The 14,905-nt window shown below is 34.7% G+C and overlaps 1 protein-coding gene across 4 annotated transcripts in view; it reads left to right on the forward strand.

Moving 5' to 3' along the window:
• The window catches only part of FSTL5 (follistatin like 5), an 851,448-nt gene that overhangs the window by 547,232 nt on the left and 289,311 nt on the right, over nt 1-14,905 (forward strand). For all 4 annotated transcript variants that reach the window (XM_043487302.1, XM_043487320.1, XM_043487311.1 and 1 more), the window contains exon 7: nt 5,838-6,004. In XM_043487302.1, the coding sequence (XP_043343237.1) occupies nt 5,838-6,004 (167 nt within the window). The remainder of the gene's footprint in view (nt 1-5,837; nt 6,005-14,905) is intronic.

A 14,905-nucleotide genomic window follows, 5' to 3' on the forward strand; every position in this document is an offset into this window, starting at 1 on the left:
ATTATAATGGGTGATGAAAAATGGATACAGTATCATAATGTGAAATGGAAGTTATCATTTCAAGCAAGTAAAATGAACCACCAACAAGTACACCAAAGGCCAGCTTCACTCAAATAAACCGATGCTATATATATGGTGGGATTAAAACGGAGTCCTCTATTATAATCTCCTTCTGAAAAACCAATTGATTAGTCCCAACAAGTACTATTCTGAGTTAGACCAACTAAAAGCAGCACTCAATGAAAAATATAAATAGTCAACAGAAAACACATAATCTTCCATCAGGATAATGCAAGACCACATAGTTCTTTGTTGACCAGGCAAAATCTGTTACAGCTTCTCTGGGAAGTTCTGATTCATCCACCATATTCACAAGACTTTGCACCTTTGGATTTCCATTTATTTTGGTCTTTACAAAATTCTCTCAGAAAAAAGTATTCAATTCCTTGGAATTCAATTCCTTTGTGACCAATGCAATATTTTCTACTTATATAATTTGTATTTGGCTGTTTAATCAACTTATAATGTTTGTAGATTATAAATTTAAGTTCTTTTTTAGAATTTCTAAGCTGATTTTTACAAACTTGATGTGTTTGTTACTGTTGTTATTTTATTTCTCCTTATTCTCCTAACTTATTGTTCAGTTACTAAGTCATGTCTGACTCTTTGTGACCCCACTAACTGCAGCTTGCCAGGCTTCCCTGTTCTTCACTATCTCCCAGAGTTTGTTCTGACTCATGTCCATTGAGTCAGTGATGCCATCCAACCATCTCATCCTTTGTCATCCCCTTCTCCTCTTTCCCTCAATCTTTCCCAACATCAGGGTCTTTTCCAATGAGTCAGCTCTTCACATCAGGTGGCCAAAGTACTGGAGTTTCAGCATCAATCCTTCCAATGAATATTCAGGATTGATTTCCTTTAGGATTGACTGGTTTGATCTTGCTGTTCATTTTCATAATTATTTTCATAATGCTGTAGTCTTTTTCTGTGTGTGCCATATGATCCTTCATTGTTTACTGGATATTTTATTTAAAAATTTTGTAACAATAGTTAGGTAAACTAGAATGATGTTATCTTAATATGGAGAGGAAGACTGTTTTATGAGACACCTAGACAAAAGTAGCCTGCAATTCATACATTCGTTAGTAGAGTGAGGCACTTTAAACTCCTGTCACTGAGGGAGGTGGTACCTATCCGATCTATTCCATGACTCTAGCTATGAGAAACCACATAGGGCATTTAGGCTGCTCTGTCATCTTCTTATGGTGGAAAAATTCCCAAAGCAATGTGACACCATTCAGGACATAAGCTGAGAAATTTCTCAATGTCTTATTTCTTTCCTAGATAAGAATGAGAAAAAAAATTATCTCATATATTCTTTAAAACATATGATGTGTGTATAATTCAGGGTTATTTATTTGTTTGTTGCTGTTTTATTTCTTTAGTGGAAGAGTTTGTCCAAATTTTCTAATACATTGCTGTTGAAGAATTTTCTAGTTCTTTTCTTAAATTCATTTTGTTTTGTTTTTATAATACACTTTGTGATATAAGTATATAATAGCTTATAGGTAATCAATTAGCAAAAAAACGCTAGACATTTTATCATAGTAAGTTAATGTATATATTGGCATGTCTAACTTAGATCAGACTTAACATTTATTTGGAAATCACTTATTTCCTAATAGACAATGCCACAATAATTTCCCAGTTAAAGAGCTTGTCACTGACTATGTTTTTCTTACTATGAAAATAATTAATTCATTCCTTCTATACTTTCTAAATGCCTTTTATTGTGATTTTTTTAATTTTAATTATTCTCTGCTTTTAATTAATTAATAATTCCTGTTAGTGGAATAGAGAAGGGAAAATACATGTTATTTGAAAATATCACTGATAAAATATCTTCTAGGTATCATTCCTACAGTAGAAATTATAAGCATGATCAGCTCAACAAACTATGAGACTAATATTTAAATAAAGTAAATAAGATATTCAACATAAGTGTATACTTAGGAACTTGAAAAGATGTAGGTGTTAAGAAGAACAGGATTCTGTTTATGATAAATTATGATACACGGAATTGATTTTCAGTTACTAAAATGATTTCTTTTATAAACGTGTTTCACAAATATTCAAAATATTTTCTTCCCTTTCTGTACTACTTTAAGTTTACATAATATTTTTACCATAGTTCTTACTGCTATTCCTATCAACTAGTTGCTATTGGAATAAAGTGATTAAAGTTGTATTCAACTACTCTTGTCTGTCCAACTTCAGGTTCTGCTAGAGGAGAATTCAATTTTTCATTCCTTTGAAAACAAACACTTTATACTCCTCTAAGTCAAATTGTGAAAGTATAAAAAGAGATCCATAGAAAAACTATTTTATTGGCTGTTAACCTTTCCAAGTAAGAAAACAAAAGAAGCTGATCTGGAAATGGCATCGATAGTCTTCAAAATACAAGATCAGAGGAAACACCACAACTAGAGCTCTGGTTTCTTGTTTGAATTCTTGAGACAGTTTCCAATAAGAGGCCAAGGTGAAGCGTCAAAAAAAAGTACTGACATGTTTCAAAAAGCTCAGTAATATCTATTATATCTAACCTATGTGCTTTTACCTTTGGTCAGGACATTGAATGACTTCTTGTCATGTGATGCATGATTTTAAACAAGACCTTCAAGTGTACATTATCATTGGAGCTAAAGATGCTATCCACTGCACATAACAGTTACCTGCCTGTACATAATAGCATAAGATATTTGTGGACAGAATGCAAAAAAAAATGTTATCATTGATGCATATCTACAAAGTTGTATATTAATTACAACTGATATAGAATTAAATTTTCTACACTTTTTCTTTGAAATTCTAATTTCTAAACTAACAACTCTGATCACTAACATACACACAAACACTCAGATACAATCAATCTCACCTCTTTAAATTGGCTCACATAACTGGTTTCATAACTATTGTTTCAGGTTGTTAGTGTATTTCTAGGTATAAGCATCATTTCTCTATGAAATATATGAATGTGACATATTTTATAAACATTTTACTTACCATAAAAGCATGTAGAAAGACATTAGAATACAAGAATAACAATATTTAACATTTGTGATTTTTTGAGACTAAATCTCAGTCTGGTAATAGCTAAGAGAAAGATGATTAATAATGAGCATGTCAATTTTGTAAATAAAAGAAATCTAGCAGCTAAATTTTCTTAAGGAAAGCACCACTTGATTTTGAAGAATAACTTGTAAACATAATTATATTTGTGAATGTAGCTCAATATAATTATTAAGGAAAAGGTGAAATGTGTAGCATGAAACCTGTAGCAAAAAAGGTCTAAAGACTTTTTAAAATGCATATTAGTTAATAGCATATATTACTGAGATAATTTTCAAAATCATTTAAAAACATGATCTCCAAATTAACATAAAAGTTTTTTTGCTGTTCATGTTAATATTCCCTGGGTGGATAGTAATTCTTAATTCTAATTAGGCAACCTCTCAAAAAATTACATTTTAAAAGGATGTCCTACATAATGTTATGCCAAATCTCAGCATTTATTTTAAGATATTCATGTCATCTAATTAGCATTGTAATATATAACTACCAAAAGCACAACTATTTGAATGGCCTAAGACCTAATACCAGATGCAAAAGTTTAGTGAAGATATTTCAAGGTGACTCAGTACCAACTCTATTATTAAATGTCAGAATAACCAATGTTAACATGCTGTTTTTAGAATCAGATGTCTCATTAGCTTGTACATGATTTTATGAGGAACCAGAAACTGAAATTCAGGAATGCTAATGAAAATTATTAATAATTCTTATGTGTTACCCTACATTATGTTATTACTTTTATAGTTTTCTGTCTTCCCTTTAAGTTTGTAATATAAATAAAAAGACATAAAGATACCCTGTCTGCAAATATAAAAAATGTCATGTGTCTAATTAGTGAAATATATTTTCTTTTAGAGATTTTATATAATTATGTATCTATAGAGAAGTACAACAGAGTGAATATTAGAGAAAAGATGATTGAACATATTCCCTATGGTCTTATTACTCAGGGAACATTGAAATAAAATGTGAATATGGATAAATGTCATTAAGAAACATTAAATTGTCAATACAAATGACTGGCCAAGACACTTGTTCCCCATTTGTTTCAGTGATGTACAAAAGAATAAATTTGACTGAGTCTCTTCTCATAGGGTTTTTCAATTTCCATAGATTGCCTACCCCATTCTTTGACAACACAAAATAATGAGGACTTAAATAACTATGACTTTTAGGTTTAAAGATAAGATCCTATATAACAACACTTAACAAGTGTATGTAGGGGATAATATGTTCAATTCTGGCCTTCTGCGACAAAGATATATGCTATTTTTGATGTTACAATTTTTAATAGTTCCAAAAATTCAAAGAACTGTTTGTTGAATGCGCTGTGTGCTAAGTCGCTTCTGTCCTGTCTGACTCTTTGTGACCCCATGGGCTGTAGCCCTCGAGGCTTCTCTGTCCATAGGATTCCCCAGGCAAGAGTACTGGAATGGGTTGCCATTTCCTCCTCCAGGGAATCTTCCTGACCCGAGGATAAAACCCACATCTCTTGTGTCTCCTGCATTGGCAAGCAGGCTCTTTCTATAAAAATCATTTGATTAGCATTTACCTTCCTCCTTAAGAGGAAGACAGGATTCAGAAAGAAAGAAAAAGTTCAAGTGGAGAAAAGAAAGGGAGGAGACAGCACTGATTGTACCTGATAATATTGATTGCAAATTAAAAGCCACCACTTTTGATGGTCAACTCCCCCATCATAAAAAAATATCATCAACAGAAACAAAGGAACAAAAGATAATTATAGTCTCTCCACTTGCACAGAAATTTCAGTGAGAATAGTGATTTTGCTCTTTGTCTCCTGAAAGAGACTGGGCAGAATCAAAATGCAAGACTCCATCATAGCATAGAAAGGATAGCGTGCCCGTGAATGTCATTTGAAAACTAAAGGGCAATTGTTATATGGATGAAGACAGGTGGGATTATCCCAGGCATCTTTCCTGATAATAGGTGATGCTGGAAATGACACAGTTCATTCCCAACATTGGCAAAGATTGCCCGGAATCAGGACAGGAAAGCAGATCCAGAGTAAAATTCTATTTCCTGCTATAGCATTATAATTAGAAATGTGTTCAATGGTTATTTAAATATATGTAAATTTTATGAATAAGGGAATGACTTTACTGTACTCACACTGTGTGATAGAGGCAGCTAACAGAATTTTAGGAAATTGTTGTTTGGGTGGTGAACTTCAGTTTTTCCTCCTTCAACTTCCCAAATAAATCTTACTCCTTTAGAGTCAATTTATGTTTCCCAGCATAATGGTGCATTTTACCCATTCAGCTATGCTAGCAATGGCTCTGAAGCCAGCCAGCAATGATCTCACCTCACCCACAATATAAATCTATCAGTGAATAAACAACATCATTTTTATTTCAATGCTGGTGACACACTGCATGTCGATTTGGCAGTTAAATAATTTATCTCTCTTCTGGGTGCAATCTGCCAGGCTTATTATAACTCCACTTCTGATATTCATTTTATGTTTAATAGTTCTGTGCCTCATGAGGATGCCTGTCAATCAATGAAACTGAAATGTCATTCTGACCTTTTATTGGAAACAATTTACTCTTTTTCTCATTTCATCACAAGCTTTTCTCCATTTTATACAGTTTAAAAGCTTTAATTAGTTGTATTTAGAGACTTTATACTAATTACCTTTACAAAACTACATGCTCCTCAACACTGCTGACACTTTATATTTTCAGAGGTTATCCAGTTGAGTCTGCCTGAAGATCAGAAACTAAGTGTCACAGCGGCAACGGTGGGGCAGAGTACCGTTCTGAGCTGCGCCATTCAGGGAGCACTGAGACCCCCCATCATTTGGAAGAGGAACAATATTATTCTGAACAACTTAGATCTGGAAGACATCAATGTGAGTACATAAACAGAGGTTGTGCATAATTTGTGTATCTCATGTGATATAGTCTAGACCTTGTGAAGTCTGAGGCGCTTAATGAAATCAGATATTACAATTGAATAGAATTATTACACTACCATGTCCATTCTACTGTCTCAAAGGCATTTATGGATTATTTAAAACTATCCAAATCACTTGTTTAAGCTTGGTAAGCACGTTCTATACCACTGTGTTGGTGAAATTGCATCAACTGAAATCGTAAAATTCTGGCTCTAAGAATTTCTATAATTACCAACAACTAATCAAATGGCAACCCACTCCAGTACTCTTGCCTGGAAAATCCCATGGATGGAGGAGCCTGGCGAGCTACAGTCCATGGTGTCGCAAAGAGTGGGACATGACTGAGCGACTTCACTTTCACTTTTGTTTCAATCTCTATATACTAGCTAATAGAGTTGCAACAGCCTGTAGCTTATGAAGTGTTAAAGTGGGTAAAGGCAGTTTTAGCTTCAAATACTTCATAATGTATTAGAACAACACATATTATAAAATAAATAAATGGTCTATTTCCTGGAATGAAGGAATATATTTCATCACTGTTTATACAGATTTCATCACTTTTTATACACTGAGATTCAGAATCTAAATTCAATAGGGTACAATCCCAGTCGTGAGACAAAACCTGAACAACTGCAGTAAATTAATTTCTTCCTTCCATGTTGTCTATTGAAAATAAGCATGAAGTGACCATCATCTTAGATGATGGAAAGAAGTGAAAATTGTATGTTATGGGATGTCTGCAGAAATGAGTTGGGCCAATCCTTTTCCTTAGTGATGTATTTGTGCATAAATTTTAGATATTTTTTACTCTCGCTTAAGAGCGCCATCACCTATCCACTTATTCTTTGCTACTTCATAAAGAATCCCTAAATCACAGGTGCAAGATATTCACTCATATTTGTTACATTTTACTAATATTCCTGTTTAATGTCTTTGGATGCTTCAAAAGAGAAATGCCTCCAATTTTGTAATTTTTTATTTTGATAAAATTTTTCTAACTTTGCTCATATCTGGGAAATTTCCTTAGGTTATGTGGAGAAGAATGCTTAATTCGCCAAGATGCTAAGACACTTTATTCCATAATCTCAGGGCCATTCAAAATTTTTTAAGAGGCAAGGCCTTAGACAAAATCATCTCAGGTTTGTGTTATGGGTTATTGTGTTTGTTTATTTTTTAACTGAGGTAAAATGGTATATAATATTTTATTTGTTTCACATGTAAACCAGAAAGCAATCAGTCTTTGTACACATTACAAAGCAATTACCATAATAAGTCTAGTTACCATCCATCATCATACAAGTGACCCCCTTCACTCATTTCCCCAACTCTTGTACCCTTTCCAATCTGATAACTGCCCATCTGTCCTCTGCATATACACGTTCTGTGTTGTATGTTTGCTTTGCTTTTTATACTCCATATATAAGTGAAATTGTCTGATTTATTTCATTTAGCATAAGACCCTTTGATCTGCTATAGAAAATGACATTTCCTTCTTTTTATTTGACTGAGTAGTATTCGTTGTGCGTCTATTTGTGTATGTGAGATGGAGAGAAAGAGAAAGAGAGCTCTCCTCGGTTGCATCCAACTCTTTGTGACCCCATGGACCACAGCCCACCAGGCTCCTCTGACCATGGGATTTTCTGGCAAGAATACTGGAGTTGGTTGCCATACCCTCCTCCAGTGGATCATACTGACCCAGGGATTGAACTCATGTCCCCCGCTTCTCAGGTGGACTTTTAAACTGCTGAGCCATTGGAGGGAAGCACTCAGCAGGTAAAGAATCTGCCTGCAATGCAAGAGACAGGAGATAGGCATTCAATCCCTGGGTCAGAAAGATTGCCTAGGGGAGGAAATGGCAACTCATTCGTGTATTCTTGCCTAAAAGATCCTATGGAGAAAAGAGCCTGTAGGGCTACAGTCCATCGAGTCACAAATAGTTGGACATAACTGAGCAACTGAGCACACACACACAAATATATATGCATCACATCATTATCCGGTCACCCACGGATAGGCAGTAAGTTTCCATATCTTAATTATAGTAAATAATGGTGTATGAAACATAGAAACACATATATCTTTTTGAATTACTGTGTTCATTTTCTTAGGTTAAGTACACAGAAGTGGAATACCTGGGTTATATGGTAGTTTTATTTTTAATTTCATGAGTAATCTCCATACTGTTTTCCACAGTGGCTGCACCAATTGACATTTCTACCAACAGCGTACAAGGTTTCCCTTTCCTCCACATCCTCTCTAGTACTTATTGTTTCATGTAGCTTTGGTGACTGTCATTCTAACAGGTGTGAGGTGATGTCTTACTGTGGTTTTGATTTGCATTTCTCTGATAGCGATGTTGAACATCTTTTTATGTGGCTGTTGTCAGTCTGAATGTCTTCTTAGGAAAAATATCTATTTGGATTCTCTACCTATGTTTTGGTTTGGATTGTTGGCTGTTTTGCTATTGAGGTGTTTGAGGGATTGATATGTTTTGAATATTAACTCCTTACCAAGCACGTGGTTTGCAAATATTTTCTGCCATTCAGTAGGTTGTTTTTTTTGTTTTTTGTTTTTTTTGCAGATGGTATCCTTTGCTGTCCAGAAGCATTTTATTTAATGCACTCTACTTGCTTGTTTTTGCTTTGGTTGCCTTTGATTTTGGCTAAGAGCCCAAAAGTCCACACAAAGTGTGACATCAAGGAGTTTTGCTGTTGTTCAGTCACTTGGTTGTGTCTGTGACTCCATGGACTGCAGCAGGCCAGGCTTCCCTTTCATTCACTATCTCCAGGAGTTTGCTCAAACTTAAGGAGCTTACACCTATGTTTTCTTCTAGAAGATTTTATGGTTTCAGGCATCACATACAAGTCTTAAATCCATTTTGTCTATTTTTATGTATGGTGTAAGATAGTGGTCCAATTTCAATCTTTTGTATATGGCTGTCTGATCTTCCCAACACAATTTATTTAAGGGGCTATTCTTCCCCATTGCGTATTCTTGGCTCCTTTATTATTAATGTTATTATCTGTGAGTTTATTTCAGGGTTCTTTATTCTTTTCCATTGATATATGTATCTGTTTCCATGGAAGACCTTATTCTTTTTATTACTATAGGTGTGTAGTATTGTCTGTAACCAGGAAGCATGATGCCTCCAGCTTTGTTTTGCTATCTTGAGAGTGATTACACTATTCAAGGTCTTTATGATCCAAAGAGATTTTATAATAATTTGTTCTATTTTTTCAAAGAATTTATCCATTTCTTTTAGGTTGTCAATTTGTTAGTGTATAATTATATATAGTAGTATTTTATGATCCTATGCATTTCTCTGGTATCAGTTGTAATAATCTCTCTTTTCATTTTTTAAATTTATTTTTTAATTGAAGGATAATTGTTTTACATAATTTTGTTGTTTTCTATCAGACCTCAACATGAATCAGCCATAGGTATACATATATCTCCTCCCTCATGAACCTCCCTCCTGTCTCACTCCCCATCCCACCATGCTAGATTGATACGGAGCCCCTGTTTGAGTTTCCTGCAACATACAGCAAATTCCAATTGGCAATCTATTTTACATATGGTAATCCAGGTATGACCTAGATCAAAGACCTTATGATTATACAGTGGAAGTGACAAATAGATTCAAAGGATTAGAACTGATAAAGTGCCTGAAGAACTATGGATGGAGGTTCCTAACATTGTACAGGACACAGTGATCAAGACCATCACCAAGAAAAAGAAATGCAAACAGGCCAAATGGTTGTCTGAGGAGGCCTTACAAATAGCTAAGAAAAGAAGAGATGTGAAAGGCAAAGGAGAAAAGGAAAGATAGACATTTGAATGCAGAGTTCCAAAGAAGAGCTTGAGAGAGATAAGAAAGCATTCCCCAGTGATCAATGCAAAGAAATAGAGGAATAATAGAATGGGAAAGACTAGAGATCTCTTTAAGAAAATTAGAGATACCAAGGGAACATTTCATGCAAACATGGGCTCAATAAAGGACAGAAATGGTAGGGACCTAACAGAAGCAGAAGACATTAAGAAGAGGTGGCAAGAATAAACAGAAAAACTATAAAAAATGATCTTAATGACCCAGATAACCACAATGGTGTGATCATTCACCTAGAGCCAGACATCCTGGGAAGTGAAGTTAAATGGGCCTTACGAAGCTCACTACAAACAAAGCTAGAAGAGGTGATAGAATTTCAGTGGAGCTATTTCAAATCCTAAAAGATGATGCTGTGAAAATGCTGTACTCTATATGCCAGCGAATTTGGAAAACTCAGCAATGGCCACAGGACTGGAAAAGATCAGGTTTCATTACAATTCCAAAGAAGGGCAATGCCAAAAAATGTTCAAACTACCGCAAAAGTGCACTGATCTCACACTAGCAAAGGAACGCTCACAATTCTACAAGCCAGGCTTCAATAGTATGTGAACTGTGAACTTCCAGATGTTCAGGTAGGATTTAGAAAAGGCAGAGGAACCAGAGATCAAATTGCCAACATCCGTTGGATCATAGAAAAAGCAAGAGAATTCCAGAAAAACATCTAATGCTTTCCTCAATATGCCAAAGCCTTTGACTGTTTGGATCACAGCAAACTGTGGAAAATTCTTCGAGAGATGGGAATACCAGACCGCCTTAACTGCCTCCTGAGAAATCTGTATGCAGGTTGAGAATCAACAGTTAGTAACAGACACGCAACGACAGACTGGTCCCAAATTTGGAAAGGAATATGTCAAGGCTGTATATTGTCACCCTGCTTATTTAACTTATATGCAGAGTACATCACATGAAATGCCAAGCTGGATGAAGCACAAACTGAAATCAAGATTGCTGGGAGAAATATCAATAACCTCAGATATCCAGATGACACCACCCTTATGGTAGAAAGTTAAGAGGAGCTTAAAGACTCTTGATGGAAGTGAAAGAGGAGGGTGGAAAAACTGGCTTAAAACTCAACATTCAAAAAACTAAGATCTTGGCATCTAGGCCCATTACTTCATGATAAATAGATGGGGAAACAATGGAAACAGTGATAGACTTTATTTTCTTGTGCTCCAAAATCACTGCAGATGGTGATTGCAGCCATGAAATTAAAAGATGCTTGCTCCTTGGAAGAAAAGCTGTGACCAACCTAGACAGCATATTAAATAGCAGAGACATAACTTTGCCAACAGAGGTCCATCTAGTTAAAGCTATGTTTTTTCCAGTAGTCATGTATGGATGTGAGAGTTGGACTATAAAGAACAATGAGCGCTGAAGAATTGATGCTTTTCAACTCTGGTGTTGGAGAAGACTCGAGAGTTCCTTGGTCTACAAGAAGATCAAACCAGTCAATTCTAAAGGAAATCAGTCCTGAATATTCATTGGAAGGACTGATGCTGAAGCTGAAACTCCAATACTTTGGCCACCTGATGCAAAAAACTGACTCTGGAAAATACCCTGATGCTAGGAAAGATCGAAGGTAGAAGGAAAAGGGGGCAGCAGAGGATGAGATGGTTGGATGGCATCACTGACTTGATGGACATGAGTTTGAGCAAGCTCCAGGAGTTGGCGATGCACAGGGAAGCCTGGCATGCAGCAGTCCATTGGATCGCCAAGAGTGAGACATGACTGAGTTACTGAACTGAACTGAATGTAAGTTTCCATATTACTCCACACATCACACCCTCTCCTCCGCTCTCCCCATGTCCGTAAGTCCGTTCTCTATGTCTGTTCTTCATTGCTGCCCTGCAAATAAATTCTTTGGTACCATATTTCTAGATTCTGTATGTATGCATTATATATAATATTTATCTTTCTCTTTTGGACTTACTTCCTCTGTAAAATAGGCTCTATGTTCTTCCACCTCATCAGAACTGATTCAAGCGTGTTCCTTTCTATGGCTGAGTAATATTCCATTGTATATATGTACCACTACTTATTTATCCATTCATCTGTCAATGGACATTTAGGTTGCTTACATATTCTAGCTATCATAAATAGTGCTGCAATTAATATTGGGTACAAGTGTCTTTTTTCAGTTTTCGCTTCCTCAGGGTTATATGCTTAGGAATGGGATTACTGGTTCATATGGTGGTTTTATTCCTAGTTTTTAAAGGCATCTTCATTCCATCTTCTGTAGTGGCTGTACCAATTTTCATTCCCACAAACAGTGCAAGCAGGTTCCCTTTTCTCCACACCCTCTCCAGCATTTATTATTTGTAGATGTTTTGATGATAGCCATTCTGACCGGTGTGAGGTGATGCCTCATTGCAGTTTTGATTTGCATTTCTCTAATAATGAGTGATATTGAGCATCTTTTCATGTGTTTGTTAGTCATCTGTATGTCTTCTTTGGAGAAATGTATGTTTAGGTCTTTTCCCCACTTTTTGATTAGGTGTTGTTTTTTTTTTTTTTCTTCTGGTATTGAATTAAGCTGTTTGTATATCTTGGAAATTAATCCTTTGTCAACTGTTTCATTTACTATGATTTTCTCCCATTCTGAGGGTTGTCTTTTCACCTTTCTTATAGTTTCCTTTGCTGTGTAAAAGATTTTTAAGTTTAAGCAGATCCTACTTGTTTACTTTTGTTTTTATTTCCATTACTCTAGGAGGTGGGTCATAGAGGATCTTGCTTTGATCATGTCATCAAGTTTTCTCCCTAAGTTTTCCTCTAAGAGTTTTATAGTTTCTAGTCTTACATTTAGGTCTTTAATCCATTTTGAGTTTACCTGTGTATATGGTGTTAGGAAGTGTTCTAATTTCATCCTTTTGCATGTAGCTATCCAGTTTTCCCAGCACCACTTACTGAAGAGGTTGTCTTTGCCCCACTGTATATTCTTGCCTCCTTTTGTCAAAAGTAAGGTACCCACAGGTGCATGAGTTTATTTCTGGGCTTTCTGTCTTGTTCCATTGGTCAATATTTCTGTTTTTGTGCCAGTGTCATATTGTCTTGATGACTGTAGCTTTGTAAGGAAGTAAGGAAGGAGTAAGGAAGGTGGATTCCTCCAGCTCCATTCTTCTTTCTCAAGACTACTTTGGCTATTCTGGGTCTTTTGTGTTTCTATATGAATTGTTAATTTTTTTTTTTTCATTTCTTATTTTATTTATTTGAGATTTTTTTCTTTTTGTTTTCCTTAGGTGAAAATGTTTGTGGATTTTATCTCCCCCCTCCCCAAAAAAGAAAAAAACAGTCTTTAGTTTAATTTCTATTGTTTTATTTGTAGTGTCTATGTTATTTATTTCTGCTCTGGTATTTATTATTTCTTTACTTCTAATAACTTTGGATTTGTTTTTTGTGTTTTTCTCAATTCCTTTACTTTTAAGAATGGATTGTTGATTTCCAATTGTTCTTATTTCTTGAGGTAGGCCTATATTACTATGAATTTCTCTCTTAGAACTGATTTTCCTACATTTCATAAATTTTGGAGCACTGTTTTCTACTTTAATTTGTCTCTGGGAATTCTTGATTTCTCTTTGATTTCTCTCAGTATTATATTGTTTAATGTTATATTGCTGACTTTTTTAGTTTTCTTCTTGTAATTGATTTCTACTTTTAGAGTATTGTGGTCAGAAAAAATATGCTCGATATAATTTCAATCTATTTCAATTTCTTGAGGCTTTTTTTTCCTGGCTTAATATGTGGTCTAACCTAGACAAAATTTCATGTGCACTTGAAAATATGTATTCTGCTGATATTGAATTGATCATTTCATATATATGTGACCTTTATATATATATAAAGGTCAATAACTATATTTTTAAGTCCAAGTTTTAAAATTAATTTGCCTGGATAGTTTGTCCACTGATGTTAATGAGGTATTAAAGCTCCCTACTATTATTTTGGTGCTGTCAATTTCTCCCTTTAGGTCTTTTAATATTTGCTTTATGTATTTAGGTGCTTATTTGTTGAGTGACTGTACATTTACAAGTTGGATTATATATTTACGTCATTCCTATCAGCTTGACCCCTTTATCATAATGTGTTGTCTTTCTTTTATAGATTTTGTTTTAAAGTCTGTTTTGTCTGATATGAGTATAGCTATACCAGCTTTCCTTTTGTTTTCATTTGCACAGGATGTTTTTTTTTCTATTCTTTCACTTTCAGCCTGTGTGTATCTTTAGATGAGAAATGAATCTCATAACCTAACTTTGCTAAATAGAGCATTCTTGGTTAGATATTTTTGTTTGTTTTTTGCATCTTCAGCACTTGAATGAATATATCATTCTCTTTCCTTCTGACCTGCAAAGTTTCTGTTAAGAAGCCAGCTGACAGGCTTAAAGGAACTTACTTTGGGATTTACTAGTATGTAAAAGGTAGCTTTTTGTTTCTTTTTGTTTGTTTGTTTTGTGTTTTTTTTAATTAATTAATTAATTTATTTATTTATTTATTTTTGCTACTTTTAAAGCTCTCTCCTTTCTTTATCTTTTGACAGTTTACTTACAATGTGCTTGGTGTGGATCTTTTTGAGTTCATTTTTTTTAGAACTTTTTTGTGCTGCCTGGATCTGAATGTCTGTTTTCTTCTCCAGGTTAAGGAAGATTTCAGCCACTATTTCTTGAAATGTTTTCTCCTTCTGGGACCCATCTAACCTGAATGATACCCTCTAGTCCATAGATCTCTTAAGCTATTTTTATTTTTGTAGTTATTATTATTGTTATTTTTTTTAGTGGCTTTCTTTGGGTGAGTTCCACTGATCTGGCTTTTAGGTTGCTGATTAGTTCTTTGCTTCATCAAGACTGCTTTTGAACTTTTCTAGTGTATTTTTAGTTCAGTTCTTATATTCTTCAGCTCTGTGACTTCTTTTTTATACTTCCCTATATTTTTTTATGTCTCTTTTGAACTTCTCACTGTGTTCACCCACTGTTATGCAT

The sequence above is a fragment of the Cervus canadensis genome, chromosome 1, assembly GCF_019320065.1.
Source record: "Cervus canadensis isolate Bull #8, Minnesota chromosome 1, ASM1932006v1, whole genome shotgun sequence".
NCBI classification, from domain to species: domain Eukaryota; kingdom Metazoa; phylum Chordata; class Mammalia; order Artiodactyla; family Cervidae; genus Cervus; species Cervus canadensis.